The sequence below is a fragment of the Pelodiscus sinensis genome, chromosome 1 (genome assembly GCF_049634645.1).
Source record: "Pelodiscus sinensis isolate JC-2024 chromosome 1, ASM4963464v1, whole genome shotgun sequence".
In the NCBI taxonomy this organism is placed as follows: domain Eukaryota; kingdom Metazoa; phylum Chordata; order Testudines; family Trionychidae; genus Pelodiscus; species Pelodiscus sinensis.
The window spans coordinates 108216281-108235247 of record NC_134711.1 but is presented as its reverse complement, the minus strand read 5'-3'; the positions used below and the strand labels follow the sequence as shown (position 1 = coordinate 108235247).

The 18967-nt window shown below is 43.7% G+C and overlaps 1 protein-coding gene across 8 annotated transcripts in view; it reads right to left on the bottom strand.

The window, feature by feature from the left end:
- ERC1 (ELKS/RAB6-interacting/CAST family member 1) overlaps nt 1-18967 on the bottom strand; it is a 507898-nt gene that overhangs the window by 426539 nt on the left and 62392 nt on the right. For 7 of the 8 annotated variants that reach the window (XM_075941054.1, XM_075941075.1, XM_075941081.1 and 4 more), the window contains exon 3: nt 90-506. The exons of the other annotated variant lie outside the window; for it this stretch is intronic. In XM_075941054.1, the coding sequence (XP_075797169.1) occupies nt 90-506 (417 nt within the window). The remainder of the gene's footprint in view (nt 1-89; nt 507-18967) is intronic. 8 annotated transcript variants of the gene reach the window in all.

Sequence of the window (18967 nt, the reverse complement as noted above, 5' to 3'; positions counted from 1 at the left end):
GAATTAGCAGAGATTAAGGTTATGAAGCAGGGACAGGAAGATCACCCATAGAATTATTTTTTACATAAATTAATGTGTGGGTCACTCACCTCCCTCAGCATATTGTTTTCCTTCTCCTTTTGTTCCAACAGGCTCTCCAGATGATGGACATGCATTTCCGCTTCAGCCAACCGCCTTATTCGCTCATGATCCTCCTCTGTGGCTTTTGAAGACAGTCCTTTACTTTGCAACATCTCCAGCAGTTTTTTGATCGACTCATCACGTGCATTTAAGGTCTGCTTCTGAGTCTCAATGCGTAGTTCCATCTCTTCTAAGGTTTTGCGCAGCAAGAAAAGTTCCTTGGTCTGGCGCTCATGCTCTGCATGAAGCCGTTGGAAGTTCTCCTCTGTCAGCTCCGCCACAAATGGTTCACTGGCTCTGCTGCTGCTATCCTGCTGGAACAGCTGATTCAGGTCCCGCTGGATCCGAAGCTCATCCTGGAGAGCCTGGATCGTCATCTGCATGTGCTAGAAGCAGAAAACTAAATCAGTGAATTTCCTTCCTTAGTGAAAACTTAGGAATATATGGGCTGCTTGAATTCTCTTGACCAATCAGCCAGAAGAAATACAAAACAACTAACAATACTCAACATTTTTGACAGCAGATAACTGTAATTTCCCCAGATCTTTTCTGGGGGAGATGAGTTATTGAACTGCAAATTTCAAGGCCCTGAATGATTTTCTAACACATAATTTTCCTGCCTCTAGCAATCTGTGCTGCAAATTAATGTCCAGAATGGAAGAATATTACCAGGAAAAAAATCAGTGCATTGCAAAGTATAAATGAACACTTGGCTACTCTGTTATCGTTTGTTCACCTCAAATCAGCATCAAAGCCTCAAGAACTAGAGCAATTCATAGCTTATATCAGAAAGCAGACAAGGAATAAAAAGATAATGGTTAACAACGCTGACTGTTTAATGGAGTGAGGGAGGAAACACTGTGGTAGCTCATGAAAGAGCAAATATCAAAATTACCCATACCCCATGAAACGTTGTTATTAATAAGAAGTTAGCATATGACTGCAGAATAATTAGCTCCATTACAATACAACACCCACATAACACAACAGTAGTGAGTCTCAGAGCCTGGGTAAACTGATTCAGGCTTGTAGGGCTCCCAATATGCAGCTAAAAGTAGCAATAAGATGGACTGGGCTCTGGAATCCAGTGATTTCAGAAATTTCAGCCCAAGTGGGAATGTGTACACCAGGAGTGGTCAAGATGCAGCCAACAGGGGAGGTACCTGTGGCTTTAAACAGCTGGCTGCTCTCTGCTCTGGATGCTGGGGAAGGAGAAGGGAGACTTTGCATGCTGCCCATGCCCCCAGCAACATTTCTCAGCTCCTACTGGGCAAAAATTGGGGGCAGGAGCAGCATGAGAAGTCTCCCCCCCCCCATCCCCTTCCCCAACATGTTGGACTCTACATATTCCTCTGAAAAAGGGAACAGGGAAGAAGTGATACTTGCTACTTTATAAACACATTCATCTAGTTTATCTTTGGGATTTTAATAGTTAGTGCTTTGATCATTCGTGCTTTTAATAAATACTGTTGTTATACAAAATGAGGCATGAAGGCAGGCCGGGGGGCTGTAAACAAGTATTTCAGTATTACTTTCCTCACTATGTGAGAGTTCAAAGATGCCAAGCTCCATTATTTGGAGTCACTCCGCTGCACATGTGAATTATCTCCATCTTTTGAGGTTTATGTGCCTTTTTCTTGTATTTCTACTTTTATGACACTTAGCAATTACTGTTTCACTTCAGCAGAAAATAATACTTAAGATATAATGATGGTTCTGAATCTTTCACACAGGTGTAGTCCTGAAAATGATTGATTATTTGTTGTGTGCTGTAAGGTAAAGCGTATGGGGTAATATGAATTTCTACTCACTCATTTATTTACAAAATGAAAGAAACGTATGCTCTGAAAACACCATTACCAGGAACTGTAAAGCATTTTTAGCTATCCATCTTCTTTGACACATGAAATTGACAGTGTCACTTCTCAAAGCTTCAGCGGGCTACGTGTTTACACAGTTACTCGCATTTTAGTATCCCAGTTTCCACCTAAAAACATCTCCCCAAATTCAACATGAATACTTTTCCACAGATGTAAATAATCAACATCTGAGCTGAGGAACTGAAAGCAATTTTTAAGTGGTTCAAATTAGGGATGTAAGTGACTAGATGACTACCTGATAAACATAGGCATATCAGTAGTTCAGTCACTACTCAACTAGTTGCTTCTCCCTCCTTACTGCCTCTGTAACAGAGGCAGCAAGGGGGGGAGCCAGAACCAGTGCTGGGGGGAGCTTAAAAGCTGGTCCCCCCCCAGCATGGTCTCCGTGGGAAGGAGGGAACATGCAAGGCAGAAATGAAGCAGGGAAATGGCTCAGGCAGGGACTGAAGCATGCCAGATCCCGACTGTTGTGCAGACTCCCGCTACATTTCAAAGGCTGAAACACATCCATTCCCTGCTGCACTTCTTCCTTCGAAATGTAGCAGGAGCCCTGTAGGGCTCCTGCTACATTTCAAAGGCAGAAGCACCCGCACTTGGGACCTGGCACAAGCAGGGACTGCTTCAGTCCCAGCTCGCTCCAGTTCCCTCTGCACCTCTGAATTTTAAATGTAGCTGTAGCTGCTGAAAATAAGGTCTCTTGACTGAAGTCCATAACAATGGACACACCTCAGTTCCTGCCCAGCTGCTGGGAAACTGGAAAAGGACCTAGACTCAGAGTGAAAAACTGTCTATTATGGTAAACAAAGAGGTGATTCAGTGGGACTCTGATGCCCCAGAAGGGGAGGGCTAATACAGTAATCTGTCCAGAGGGCTGAGTCACAAAGGAGCACTGTGTGTCTATGACAGGGTGTGTATACCCCACACTGAGACAGGAGGGGTTAAAACCCTGTGAGCAGAGGAAGTCCCTTCCCTCCACCCAGACCGGATATGCTCCAAATGCTGGAGCGGTATAAAAGAGAGCAGCTCAGCTCAGTCTGGACTGGACACTGGAGGAGAAGGACCTCCTGCAGGAGCTCCAGAGACGTGCCAGCCAGAGACCTAGACAACAGGACCCAGAGACCAGGAGATCACCTCAAGCCGCCAGTACTGAAGGAGCCCCAGGGAGAGGCTGTTGCTGGGGAACCAGAAGACTCAGAGCCCATGTGGAACGTCCCCGTGCCAACTCTGGTAGGAAGTGACCCAGGGAGGCTGCGGGAGTGGTATCTCCCATTGAGTGAGCTCAGCATATTGCAGTTGGATTCCCCGCTGAGTGACTGGTGGAGCACTTTCCACTAACAAGGCCGTGCATCGGGACTGGATGGAGTAGGGTGGGCCCAGGCCCCTAGACTGGGGAAGTTACCCCAAAGTGTTGACTCTGGACATTGGGCCATGCTGCCCTGAACCAAGAGCTACCCTTATTTACTCTAGCCATTAGACTGTGTTGCCCTAAACCAAGGGCCATCCTCATTGACTTTAGCCATTAGGCTGTACTGCCCTGGACTGCGGGCTGTTGGTGCAGGCTGACAGAGGTTGCTGATGATCCGGCAGCTGATCAGGCATACTCCTAGGTACCCGCACCTCAAGGGATGGAGTGTGCATAAGCCACAACAGTTCTGCAGAGTGCAGGGGGAAGAAGTATGAGCAACCATTGGAAAGTGAGCATCAGACCTGAAAGGAGTTAATACTCAGACATGGCCACAAATTGGTGCTCCAACCCCATTACAGAATATTAAAGAAAGCCTCTGAGAACAGAAGGTGGAATGACTGTATGGTGTCTTCCAGGGAGACAAGGATTACCAGTAGTGGGATTCTACTCCAAGTTCTCTCTCAAACACTTAGTAGTCACATGCTTTCCCAGCCAGCATTTCAGCATGTATGAAAACTTAAAGACCTCACTAAAAAGCCCTCATCAGTCTTCTCTGAAATTAGAGTATTCCAAATGTCAGGAAAAAGATGGGCTGCACAGAGCCGGGCAGTAACCATACTCCAATTATAAGTAGAGAAACAAGGCCCACTAAAGCAAAACCCAAATCACAAATAAAAGAAAATAAAGTATTTTTCTCTCTCTAGTTCTCAAAGAGTTATCATTTTTGACAACACCTCTGAGATACAGATTTTGCTGAATGCACACACAAGGCAAAAGCCTTTCTGTCTATGACATTCAGTTGCAGTCCATGCAGAAAAGCTGACAAAGGGCTAATGTCAGGTGTCCAGTAGGGCCTGCTGAAGATGACTAAGAGATACCAGGATCCTTATTTATATGGACATGATGGAGTGATTTATAAAGTATGTAGCTTAGCTTGAAAGTGAAGCTCTGATTCTAATAGGATTTAATTTTAAGTGGGAGCCAAGCAAATTAACTCATATTAAGAAAACCTTACACTGATTTATTTCAGACAGCAGACAAGCAAAAAGACAAATGAATTCTATAGATAAGCTTAGATTGTTGGAAATACACTTGTCTGTGGAATCAGACTCACAAAAATGACTCATTTGGATTAAGGGGATGTCATTAAGCAACCACACACCCACAAGAAACTGTAAAAGAGAAGCACCCACAGTAGATTTAAATCGTAAAAGAGAACAGACAGGAGTAAACAAATTGATAGTCTTATAATCCAAAAGAAACCAAGACTGAGATGCAGATATCTTGTTCTTAGAATCTAAAATCTACAGAACAAATACATTTTAACTGAATACTGTCAGATTCTGAAAATTCTGTTTGGCTACCAATTTTGTACCAGAATGCACTTCTAGTAGGTCACAGGGCTTCTAAGTTATAAATTAATTTGTTCTCCCTGGCAGAAGTTATGATAGACTAGTCAAAGGAAAAATGTTTTTCTCTCTCTATAGTAGTCTATACCAGCTAGCCTTCCGTGTCTCAATTTCTAAAGGTACTCAACTCACGCAGTTAAGAGGAAACTTCAATATTAGGAATTTCTGAAAGCATAAAATCTAAAATTTGATTTTGAGTAATGTATTGGTCATCTGTAACAGACTGACAGATTACATTTTTAAATAAAAACATCAAAATTTGTAATAAATTATCTTCTGTGCCACCAGTGGATGTACGGAAAAGCTAGAAGCCTGCTGATACAGGTGAAATTTCAAGTAAATTTTATGAAGTAAGAATGGATTAGCGACTTGGACCTAAACTTCCATTCTGCACAGAACTGGATGCTTTGGTTTCAGGAGGGAAAATGCAATGCAGTTATGTTCTGGATACAGAGGCATACCAAGACAACTTGTAAGGAGAAAAACTAAGGTGTTTGTCAGTGAAGACTAGGAGCTGTGGCAAGAAAACCAGGGGAAGAGAGGCAGGAACATGGTCAGGGACCCTGGAAGAGGGGAGGGGAGGCTAAAGACAAGATGAGACAGGAATTGATACAGATATAGGCTGGAGAAGATAAGGGCAGACAGGGTCAGGCTCAAGGGGAAATGGGGCAGAAAAATGTATTAGCTTTACATCACTCTTGCTCCAGAACTAGGAATTACATCCAAATTGCATTCCTCTGCAATCAGCAAATATCTATAAAATGACTGGCAGTTTTGTGTCTCGATCTTCTCGAGTGAAGGAACCACAAGAGGATGAGAACAGACTACTGTTATTGGTCACTCAGTTCAGAGTCCTGAGCTTTGGATTTAAAGGTTTTAATCCTGCAGATGACCCATACAAGGTTCAGTATGCTTTCACATTATAGAATTCAGGTTGGAAATCGCACCCAAAAACTACATTACACAAGAACATTAACAGTTCAAAATCAAGCACACTAAAGATGGTAGTTACAGAATTAAAGTTGCCTATTCAACCTTAATTGTGCCTCCTTATGAATATGCATTATAGTACAGTCCTTAATTTGTTGATCATATACTACAGTAAAACTCCAATAGTCTGGCATCCAATTTTATGGCACTCCCGATAGTCAGGCATCAGAATGGTAAGAGCCTAGTGATGTGGTCACTAACCCGTCGATCGCGACTGACTGGTCGATAGGGAGGCCCCAGCCAGTGGATCGCAAGGCGTTCGGGGCCCCTCCTCCATTTCCCCCCAACTCCAAGAAGCCCCACTACCTACCTCCAGTGACAATGGAGGTAGCATCGGCTTCCCCTGGGGTTGACAGAAGTCCCGCAGCTGCGCGCCACTTCTGGGCTTTCAGGAAGTACGCTGACTGCTCCCCCTCCCCCAAACAGCTGGCATGGTACCTGAAAGGCCAGGTCTGTAGCATGCCGGGGACGTCCTTCCACTGCGGGGGGGAGGGGGTAGGAGTCCCCAAAGGAAGCACGTGCAGACTTCCCTCCTCTGTGCGGGGCGAGGGAGTAGGAGTTCCCAGAGGAGGCGTGCGCCGGGACATCCATCCCTTGCGGGAGGGAGGGGGTAGGAGTCCCTAGAGGAGGTGTGTGGACTTCCCTCTTGGGGGGGAGGGGACTCCCTGTTTCCTGCCACCACCAACACCTGTCCTCTGCCCCAGCACCTACCGGCAGCCTGCTACCTGCCCTGCCACCTGCCCCCATCAACACCCTATCCCCTGCTGCAGCACCCTGCTCCCTGTCTCAGCACCCACTGGCACCCTATCCCCTGCTCCCATTGGCACCCTGTTCCTGCCCCAGCACCCTATCCCAGATGATGAAGCATGTATTTCATCAGATGATGAGTAGTTATGCAGCATGGCAAATAAACAAAATTAGATTTAAGTTTTAGTGTTTTGTTTAAGTCCATGGTTTTTTTTAGTGTTTAAGTGAATAATTTACAGACTGTATTAGTGTTGAAGTGTATAATTTTTGTGTTTAAGTGAATAAGGTGCTGTATTAAGTGTTTTAAGCTAAAGTGATTAGCCAGTGCTGCATAATACAGTACATAATATCCTCTGCTTTCTGTTTTCAAAGGCTTCGCAACAATAATAGAGAGTACTATACTGTACATTTGTTCTTTCATTCTATGACTAAATTTATGCATTACAGTATGTACGATAAAAATGGTAAAAAGGGTTAAAAACTAAAACATTACAGTAAATTGTTTACAGTATGTACAATAAAAAGGGTTAAAAACACTTTATATAGTGTGTGTGTGTGTGTGTGTGTGTGTGGGAGAGAGAGAGAAAGAATATCCATCTTATAGTACCTCCTATTAGTCCAGCATATCTGATAATTTGGCACCACCTAGGTCCCAAAGGTTCCAGATTATCGGAAGTCTACTGTACTTTCCATAGGTCTCTTGCCTCTTCCATTGAACATGATGAACTGTGCTCTGGGAATGAATCATGGTTATGTTGTAAATGAGGCTTCTGACTGCAAGTCCTCATTTATTATAGAAGTGAGCAGATGTATAGTGAATATATTAGAAATGGCATGAAAACAAAGAATGGTCTTATGGTTAAGGCAGCTGAATATAACCTGGACAGTTGGATTCGTTCCTTTCTTGACACATCAATTAAACCACAACTTTTCACTAATCGTGTGTTCTTTATTTTTTGAGGATGAACATTCTCATAGCTGGAAAAACTTAAACAATAGTTTTGCAGCACCTTAGAGTAACAAAAAATGCAGATGGTATCATGAGCTTTCGTGGGCACAACCCACTTCTTCACATGAATGGTATTTAAGGGTTCAATTCAATTTTCAAATAAATAGCACAGAGAGGGGTTTGAGGGGAAGGGGAGGAAAAAGAAAAAGAATTAATGGACACAAATCAGATATCTGAAAAGGCAGCACACAGAAACCTGTTGTGGAACATTTTAACTTGCCTGGGCACTCATTAATGGATCTCAAAGTCACCGTATTATTTCAAACCAATTTTGAAAGCCTTAATTTCATTTACAAGTTTGATTCCTACAAAAGAAGTCTAAAGGAAGACATTGGCTGGATGGCCCACTACATTCGACATCCTAATGACATAAAAAAACCAAACAAAGGGTACTTAAAAGGGGTACTAAGTATTCTTATCAGCTTCATTTAGCATGGACACTGAGAATTTTTTCCCCTTTTTCCTCCTCTTCCCTGGCCCCTCAATTCTTTCTCTGTGCTATTTATTTGAAATTGGACCAACCCCTTAAACTCCATTCATCTGAAGAAAGGAGTTGTGCCCACAAAAGCTCATGATACCATCTACATTTTTTGTTAGTCTCTAAGGTGCTGCAAAATTATTTGTTGTTTTTTAAGTTTGTCCAGCTATGAGAATGTTCATCCACAAAAAATAAAGAACGCACAATTAGTGAAAAGTTTTTGTTTAATTGACTTGTCCTGAGGATGTCTGCTGTAAGACTATCCTTGCCCAGGGGTAAGAGGCATGTATGTGGACACTCTGATCTATGCTCCATGACCATAGGTGGACTGCCTCTCTGCACAGTCGGTGACATCTGGCTCTACCCTGCCTGTTTATGTAATACACTGGGCCTTGATTATCTGTAAAAATCTGTATGGTGTTGCCCTGTATCAGTTGTAGGAAGTTCTGGCATGAATACTGTATTGCTCTGGGTTCCAATATGTTGATGTGCAGGGAATATTCATGTGGATACCATCAGCCCTGGACTCAGAGGACTGAAGTGTGCTCCCCACCCCAGGAGGGAGGCGTCCGTCATGATCGTGATTGTCAGGGGACATCCGTGAAAGAGTACCCCAGCATACACTTTTTTGGATTCACCCACCAATTTAGTGATTGCCTGATTTTGTTTGGAATTGAAATCAGTTTACTGATACTATTGTAATGAGCTTTATATACTGTTCTTAGCCATTACTGCATCAGTCTCATGTGTAATCTGGGGTGTGCTACCACTGATGTGGTCGCTGCCATGTGGCCTACTGATTGGAGGCAAGCTCTGGCTGGGACTTGTGGGCTGGTCTGAAGCAATTCAATAAGGTCCTTGATAGACTGGGAGGCTATTGTCCAGACGCAGTCGGGGTAAGCCCAAATAAATCCTATACTCTGAGCTCGTTGGAGCTTGCATTTGGAAAGAGTTATTTGTAGCCCCAGAGTCTGGAATAGAAACATGGCTAAGAAGACCACTTCGTGGGCCTTGCGGCTTGTGTTTGTTCTTATCAGGCAATCGTTGAGATAGGGAAATATGGATACCCCTTGTTTGCGAAGGTGCGCAGTCACCACTGTGATTCTTTGAGAAAACCCTTGGTGGTATGGAGAGTCCAAAGGGTAGCACTGTGTATTAGAAATGTGCCTTGCTGAGTGCAAATCTTAGGTAATTCCAACGTGCTGGGTGGATGGATACATGAAAATACGCATCCTGGAGGTCGAGGGTCAATAACCAATCCCCTTCATTTAAGGCTGGTATCATCATAGCTAGGGTCACCACCTTGAAGCACTGACGTTGTATGTGTCAGATGGACCTCCTGAGCTTGAGAACTGGTCTCCACCCTCCTGATTTCTTTGTTGTGAGGAAATAATGGAAGTAAAAATCCCTTCCCTTGTATTGCTGGAGTATGGGTTCTATGGCCCTTAAGTGGAGAAAGCGTTTGATCTCTTGGAGTAGTACACTCTCATGAGATGGGTCCCTGAAGAGGGATGGGGAGAGTGGGTGGGAAGAAGAGATAATGGAAAAAGAAATGCAATATCAGCCCTTCACGATGCCTAACACTCACTTGTCGGTTGTGATAGAGGACCAGTGGTTGTAGAAGGGTAGTAGGCAGTGATGGAATAACAGATGGGCTTGAGACTGCTCTAGACAAGGGGGAATTATTGGACTTTTGGCCTGATCTTTAAAACATTTGCCTCAAGGTTGATGGTTGAGACACAGCAGGCTGGTCAGGGGCTGGTCTTCGTCTAGTTTGTCGTTACCTCCTCCTGTTTTCAAAATGCCTATGAGCTTGATTGAAGGGCGAAGACTTGTATCTTTGATTAAAATATCTATTCTGTTTCTGTTTGACTGCTGGTACATATATGCCAAGAGTTTTCAGCGTCACCCTGGAATCTTTACATCAGTGTTTCCCAATTTTATTTGGCCGAGAAACCTTTTTCAGCTTTTCAGAATTTCAAGGAACCCCTAGGCTTATCAAGCCAAAAAAAAAAAAAAAAAAAAAAAAAAAGGAGGCGGGGGAGGAGAGAGGGATCCACCAATTCATGAAAATCACATTCCTTCCCCAAGACACCCCCCCATTTCCCTTCTGTGAGGCCTCATCCACTCTGTTCCCCTCCTCTCCATCACTTGCAATCCCCAGCCCTTATACCTGTCTCAACCTAGTGAGAGTGCGGTGTGGGGTGGGAATGAGGGATTTGGGTGTGGGAAGGGGTGAGAAGTACAAGCTCTGGGAGGGAATTTGGATGCAGGAGAAGGGGCTGTTGGCTCAAGGAGGGGGCTCTAGGCTGGGGAGTGTTGGGTTCAGGTGGAAGGTTGGGGTGCTGAGCAAGCCAGGGCTTGTGGATGTGAGGGTGCAGGAGTTTGGGCTGGATATGTGAGGGGCTCAGAGCAAGGAGGCTGTGAGTATGATGGGCTCAGAACACCGATTTGTGATGTGTGGATGGTGGAGGAATGTTGTGGCAGAAGACTGAGGATGTGGGGATGCAGGAGTTTGGGGATGTAAGAGGCTCAGGACGGGGGTTCCAGTGTATGATAGGCTCAGATTTGGGGTCAGGTGGTGCAGGAGTGTTAAGATGCTGCAGTGAAATGGGGGTTTGGTCCGGCTTCATTTTTAAATAAAGTATTATGTCAAACTCAAAAGGTTTTAGCATTGTCTTTAAATATGAGAGGGGTGAGGAACCAGTTTTGAGTCAAAGGTCACTGACCCACAGAAAAGTCAGTTGGGGCCACACAAGTGAGACGCAAAAAAAACAAAAAAAAAAGCTCCTCCAAAAACCCCCAAGCCTCACTAATGTGGTCCCAAATGTGCTGGTGGGGGTAGGGGACAGAGTGCTAGTGGGTGCTGGGGCTGGGGAGAGGGTGCTGCTGGGTGGAAGGATGCTGGCTCAGGTGGCAGGGTGCTGGGGCAAGGTGCTGGGACAGGCAGGTGGCAGGGTGCTGGGGTCAGGGACATAGTCCTGCTGGGCACTCAAGATCTCCTTTACTAGATATAACATCAGACACCTAGGCACACCACTGTGTGCTGTTTATTCCAGAGTAACTGAGGAAGGAAAGAGGTGGGAGGGTACACTATCTTCTCAGTTTTAGCTCCCTGATGGTTCTTTCATAGGGTAATATAGGGAGCGGGGGGGGGGGGGGGGGGGAGAGGAGGGACACTTTAGTACATCAGCTCTGACCTATCCCAACACTGAAGTGTCCTATAGGTGGGCTGAAGCCATAGAAGTTGGGAAAGATAAATTCATCTAATTTAAAAAAATATGCAAGTCATTTTCTAAAAGTATACTAAAAAGCAAGAAACTATCATGTGAGTCTGTCATCACTGTTTGTAGCCAAGATTTTTTCTGCATCATTTTTTCTGCATCAAAAAAATAAGACTAAAAAATTCCAGAGAGATTTTAAAAGCACATTTTGTTATCTATTAGACTTTCTGGATTGGTTAATGTCACATCAATTAACCATAAAGCAATTTTCCATTTATACAAAGATGCAGCCTTAGATTTTTTTTAATATAACAAAACACAGTGAACTCATGTATGTGCACAGTTTCAAATATTACAATCAAGCAATTCAGTACACGTTCAACTTCTCATTCATTCGTGTGGCAGACACCACTTCCTTTGTAAGTAACTATGTTGGCACAATGGAGTCTGACCATGAAGTTTCAGTCAAAATGCACCACATAGAAGTATATCAGAATGTTTTACTCAAGAAATCAAATGCCAAGTGCATTTTCAAAAGCTTTCATGATTCAGGTTTTCATTAATTTCCCCCCATGTTATATATTCTATATATTTTCCCTTGTTTTTTATGGTTTTCAGTTACAGACTAACACTGCTACCCCTCTAAGGCTATGTCTAGACTGCAAGCCTCTTTCGAAAGAGAGCGTCTAGACTGTACACGGAACTTTCGAAAAAGCAAGCCGCTTTTTCGAAAGAAAGTAGCAAGTGAGTCTGGATGCTCTCTTTCTAAAAAGCCGTTTGCTTTCAAGAATACCTTTTTTCGAAAGAGCACTTTCGAAAAAAGGCGTTCTTCCTCGTGGAATTAGGTTTACCACCGTCAAAAGAAATGCCGCATTCTTTCGATTTAATTTCGAAAGAACGCGGCTGCAGTCTAGACGCAGGTGAAGTTTTTTTGAAAAAAGGCTACTTTTTTCGAAAAAAACCCTGAGTCTGGACACAGCCTAAGACTAACCTACAAACTGAACGCCACAAACCAGACTTTGAGCTTTAAGAGCTGCAATGATGGAGGCAAGCATTACCACCTTGAATGTTCGATATTACATGTCTTTGCTGAGTCTTTTCAAGTCGGATAGGACAAAGACTCTCTTTCTTCTTCAGAATAAGAAAACAACAGAAGTTGAATCCTTTCCCCCTATATTTTGGAAGTATTCCCTCTATGACATGCTGAGCAGTTAAGGAACTCAACTACAACCCTGAGTCTCACTGATTATCACACTGAAAGGCCACCAAAGTTTACCTGGATGCAAAATGAGTAAGAAGAAGGTCCTCTGAAGAGGGAAAGGGAAAAGAGACATATAGGGTGTAAGAGAACATACCCAGTTTGACTCAAAAAACCCATCCACCCAATTATAGGATAGGCTACATCTGATAGAAGAGGGTGAGGTGAATTTGGAAACATATGCTGTGATGTCCAACAGTCTTGTCAAATTTGCTGGCACTGGTGTACTGCATCACCAACAAGGAATAAAACTGGCATCTCCTATTATAGCTGGGTTTTTTCTTAGGAGAATAATTGGGCTGTTTGGCATTCTATGATTCATTTCTCTCTCTCACTCGAGGCTGCAAGCAATACTGTTTACAATAAAAGTCTGGATTACAGATTGAGAAGTGCAAGGGATGAAGAGCATTGTCTCCATTTTTGCTGAACTCCATCACTTCAGAAGGTAAATCCTTTGTAGCAGCTTGCAGTTCCTTGAGAGTGCTCAATACCAGTACAGGGCCCTTTGCATTCCCACCACTGTAGTCATCGATCTGGCCACAGTGTCTGTGGCCTCAGTGTCTGTGGCTGTTTGGAGAATCACTACTATCAAGTTGAAGCTTTGTCAAAAAGAGTGTTACATTGTCCCAAATCAGGAAATTATATTTGACCAGAAGGACTTGATAATTTACTCCTAATAATTGATGGTAGTCAAAACAGTAGGCTTTCCTCTTGAAGAGGTCAGGTTTCTTTAGCTCTCTCTCTTCTGGGGCACATTTCTTACATCTGGATTTTTCTTGTACCACTGAGATGATTAGAACCTTACAAGAGCCTAGATGTCCTTAACATATTATTCTCAGATTGTCTTCTTTTGGTGCCAAGCATTGGGCCCTGGTGGTGTCACCATTTGTTTCAGTGTTGATGGCATCTATTTTTAGCAAACTTCACTCAGTGTTTGCACTATGAAAATAATGGCTGATAATTTGGAAAATACATTAAAAAAACCTGAGGATGAAATTCTCCATATCAATGGCAATAGACTAGAGAAGTAAAAACCCCATGAAGAAAATGCACAACTTGTAAGAAACAGGAAATGCACCCTGCTCCAGGACCAAAAAAAGGAGAGAAGAGATGCATTTTTCAGCAAAATGGAAAAAACACACTCAAAATAGTTTGAAGAAAGCTCATCTTTAAAGTGTACCCAAGATTTTTTATACAGACTTATGTTTGTAACCCTGCTGTAACTCAAGTTAATTGATTGTGATCTACATTTTTCCCCTCAAACCAATGTTTGTAGAGTAGCTACATTAGTATTTACATATTAGCTAACTCACACTAAATTGCAATCAATCAATTTGAGCTACAATAGTGCCACAGATTAATCTAGACAAATTCTTAATGTCTTTCTAACCTTGTTATTCTACACACCCACGCATTTGTCTTGTAAAGTTTGACAGGAGGTTATTTTATTACAAAAATACATTACAGGCAGTCCCCGGGTTACATGGATCCGACTTACATCGGATCCCTACTTACAAACGGGGTGAGGCAACCCCGCACTAGCTGCTTCCCCCCAGCAGACCAGGGAGACGCGAAGCTAGCGCCCCCCCCCAGCAGACTAGGGAGACGCGGAGCGGCTTTTCTCAGCAGACACCTCAACTTGAGAATAAAGGACTGAGGGAACTGAGATGTGGAAGAATAAAACTGAGCTCTGGAGAAATGTTTGGCTAGAGTATCCCCTACAATATGTACCAGTTCCGACTTACATGCAAATTCAACTTAAGAACAAACCTACAGTCCCTATCTTGTATGTAACCCAGGGACTGCCTGTATTTTCATCAATTTCTGGGGGAAAAATGCCCTTGCTATGTGCAGTGGCACCATCCTGACCCAGACTGAGCTGTCATTAGTGGAATTTCTGGAACAAAATGATAAACTAAACAGTAATAAGACACCAGGGCAAGATAGCATTCATCAAAGGGTTGTGAAGAAAATCAAATGTGAAATTGCAGCACTACTAACTGTAGACTGTAACCTTTAATCAGCTCCTGTACCAAATGACTAAAGCAGTGGTCCCCAACGCGGTGCCCGCGGGCGCTATGGCGCCCGCCGGGGCATTTGTGCACCCGCCGACAACCTGAGCCGGCCCCGCCCACGGTGCACTGGAGGCGCTGGCCCCAGGCGCGCAACATGCACCAGCGCCTGGTGCGCGGCACTTGGGCGGCCCCAGCCAGCACATGCGGGCACGCGGCGCCGGTGTTGGCCCCAGGTGCGCGGCTCCGGCGGCGGCGCTGGCCCCGGGCCCACAGCAAAAGGCGCTCGGGTGGTCCCGGCTCTGGGGCACATGCCGGCGCCGGGTGCAAGGGCATCCCCACCCCTGGCGTGCCCCAGGACGCGCGGCCCCGCCCCCAGGCGCCCGGCGCGTGAGTGGCCCCACCCCCCGGGAGCCTCTAAAGGTTGGGGACCACTGCTCTAAGGTGCCATAGGACTACTTGTTGTTTTTACTATTTAATTATATACACCCAGAAACATCTCTAGAAACAGAGAGGCTGTTAGGTTAGAAACCACATGGACTCCAACTTCAGCCCTGGGAGGTAAAAAGGAAATGAGGGCTGGGGTAGCACCATCTCATATAGTCAGGGGAGGGGCAATGCCCATGATGTACTACTATGAAAAATTATCTGGAACACACAGCTATAACAACTCAAAGGAGAAACAGATTTGTGCAACAATTCCTATAGCAACTACTTGAAAAATATATATGGTAGATCTAAAAGATTAATTTAAGAGGAATGTAACCCTAACACTCCATTTACATCATCATTTCCCTTAACCTATTATTCACTCTCTGCTGGCAACAACCAATGGCCTGATACATAGCTTTTTTCTCATGGGGCTAAAATGGGAAATGACTCACTGTCACTTCAGCCAATGGCCAACCTGTTCTGTGAAGATTACAAAACCTCTCAGATTACAAAACCTTCTACAAGTCCCCTCTCTCGTCACCAAGTTAAAAAAAAAAAAAACAAATCATCCAGATTCTCTGTAATGAAAATTGATGCCAAACTCTTGTCTGCTACCAGTAAAAGGAATTATCCTGGTTTGACACACACAAAAGTTGTAAGTGTTACATTCCAATATTCACTGCTAATAAATTAACAAACGTTAGTGGGTTAGAATTTATATTGCACCTTTTATCCTCAAGAATCCCAAAAGTGATTTACAAACAATAGACAGTAAAACCTTTGCTAATGGTCAGTCAATGGCTGCCACATTTAAGGTTTCCAGTAAAATGTCAATATATCTTTAATCACTATCCCTCTCCCACAAAACTTCTTTCCTGCTTTATTGACTTACGATACTTTGTTTATCCAAACTGAAAAGGAACCACCACCAAGTAAAACCTGCAGCCATCCTGCAGCAGTAATAGTGTGCAACCATTTTTAGGGTTTTTTTTAAGAAACGGAAATATCATCCAGCTGAAACTGGAAATTTTAGGAAGACAGAATGTAAATTGTCTAAGATTATTAACTGTAAGTGAATCCTTAGAGAGATTTCTCTTTTATCTTTTAGGAAGAGTGGACAAGAATTGATCCTGACAGATCTTGCAAAATAAGAGCAGTCAACTTATCTAGATACATATGACAAATAGGTAGCACCTCAGAAATAAGCCGCAGTTAAGATGGATATTTCCAGTGACATCCCCCACCTAACTTTCCTACTTAAGGATACTTGAGGAAGATATGAGAAATAATTTTTATTTCAACAGGCCATCACTGCAGAATCCACTTTTGGACAAAACTTTTTCAAATTCCAGTAAAATCTTATAAAGTTTTGAGTTGTCTTAGAAAGGGTGGTCTGGCATTTGAAGATGGGCTGCCTGTTTACATATTTCGGACAAAGGTATTAAAAGAGAGCACTCTTGCTTGCTTCTCCTTCTGCAAAGAAAAGCAGACTCTCTGTGGGATCTAGTTTCTGCTCTGGCCTTCAAACAGGCAGCTGCAAAAAAAAAAAAAAAACCAAAAAGTGTTAAACATATATTCCTTGTCCTCATTTAACAGTTTCCCTGCATTGCTTACAAAATATGCTTCATCCTCCAGGTCTGGAATAATTTCACCCTCCTCAAAGCAGGAGAGCTGATGGCACAGTGGAACTAGGCAGCTTAGGGAATGACAAACCCTTGGAGCTTGATTTCTTAATCTTATGAAACAAAAGTTACTACCTACTGCAGATGAAGCTGCATGAAGACAGACAGAAGTTCCTAGTCGACCATTTAAGGAATTTCTTTTGGGATTCTGCCAGACAAGCAAACAAGTGGAGTTCCTGACCAGAATCTACCCACTATATTTAATGCAAAATTAACCATTTTTCCTGGGGATTGGCTTCATTTGTAGCATAACAAAAGCATAATCCACAACCTAAACTCCCACCCCCTCACATACTTACATGTTCTTTGGCTTTTCCCTAAAGTAATCTCAGAGTAGACCTTAGCTAGGGTTGCCAAATGGTTTAACCAAAACTATCTAAAACCCCTTGCCCCCCCAAAAAAAACACTGGGGGGGAAATTCTGTTGAGGGGGGAAAAATGGGGGGGGGGAGAGACCAAAGTTGTTGAGCAAATAAATAAATAAATACTTAAGAATAAAACAGCATTAAAATAGCATGGTCTCTTTCAGAGTGCCTGCAGCGTCAGAATAGGGATAGGAACAGGGGAGGAATTGAGCACTAAGACCCAAGGAAGGCATTGCTTCCCCTTGGTCTTTAGGCTTTTTGCCAGCAGCCATTTTGTTTTCATAATCAAGCCAAAACGCAGCTTCCCTGAAGAACCAGATAAGCAAGAGGTACGGGGGCGGGGTTGCCGGAGGCTGGGCCAGCCAGAGGCTGGGCCCAGCTGCCGAGTGTATCGTAGGGTTGCCAGGTGTCTGGTATTTTCGCCTCCTGTCCAGTAAAAAAAATCCGAAAATACCAGACAGGAGGAGCAAATACCAGACTGTCCGGGTCAATACTGGACATCTGGCAACCCTAAACTTAGCCAGATCTCCCAGGGAGCCACTCCAACTTCCCTTATCTCCATAGTGGAGTGAATGCATTAGACCTGCCACATCTAGACAGTAGGAAACAGAATCTTCCTATCTGATTCGGATCTCTATTTACAAGACGTGTCAAAGGAACCCCAAGCACCCAGTTACAAAGAGGAGAGAAAGGATGCCTGAAAGATTTGTTAATATAATTAAATCCTTATCTCCTTTTCTCTCTCCTCCACTTTTATTCTTCCTCTTCTTCATGGAATGTGAGCAGACTAGATTCATCTCTTCTTGTGCAGACTGTCAGGTCTGGCCTTGCCTTTTGCAACCTCGGCAAACACTGCCTCACTACTCCACCTATATGTCAGAGGGTTCCATTGAAACTGAATGCAGAATAAGCTGATATTAAAAGATGCCTCATGTATACTGGTTGCCATTGCTGGCATCATTAATCTAAATACTCTGCTCTTAACTCCTGTATTATGCAACTGTAGCTCAATGATTTGTGGATTATTTTGGCAGAAAGAGGGGAGACCTGTCTTTGGTATGGACTCATGCCCACAAGGCTATGCAACACCTGGAGAAATGAACTAGCTGCCTCTGGACATGGCACAATGAATGTCAGGAGCTAGGAGTCCTAGTGCCACAAGTGAAGCACATGGACCTTATCTTCTCCCCAACCACCTTGAAGGATGCCATCTGCTCCCACTACACAGAAATCTTGAAGCGGAAGCTGGACCAAGGCAAAGCTTTTGCAGTGACCCGCAAGTGGGACATCAGCAATTACTTCCTCTCTGGACCAGCTTCACCCTATTTGCATCCACAAAATTTGACTCAACTGCGTTCTGCTGGACAGAGCCGTCTGCCATAGAAATCAGGATAAGTGATGCAGGAAGTGTGACTATGCCAACAAAATACTATATAAAGTTCTGCATAGTTGCACACCCTATGCCAAAGCCTAGCAGCTGTGCCACAAAGCTGTCCAGGATTGCCTGGCCAGAGCCATCCTACCATCACTGGGAAATGTTGCCATGAGCTCTGCCATCCTCACAACATGCAGGACAATGTAGCACTTTAAAGACTAACAAGATGGTTTATTAGATGATGAGCTTTCGTGGGCCAGACCCACTTCCTCAGATCAAATAGTGGAAGAAAATAGTCACAACCATATATACCAAAGGATACAATTAAAAAAAATGAACACATATGAAAAGGACAAATCACATTTCAGAACAGGAGGGGGATGCAGGGGGGGGGGGGAAGGAAGGAAGGTAAGTGTCTGTGAATTGATTATATTAGAGGTGGGAAGAGTGGGATGTTTGTGAGCTAATGGTATTAGAGGTGATAATTGGGGAAGCTATCTTGGTAATGGGTAAGATAGTTTGAGTGTTTGTTCATTCCTTCTTGGAGAGTGTCGAATTTTAACATGAATGACAGTTCAGAGG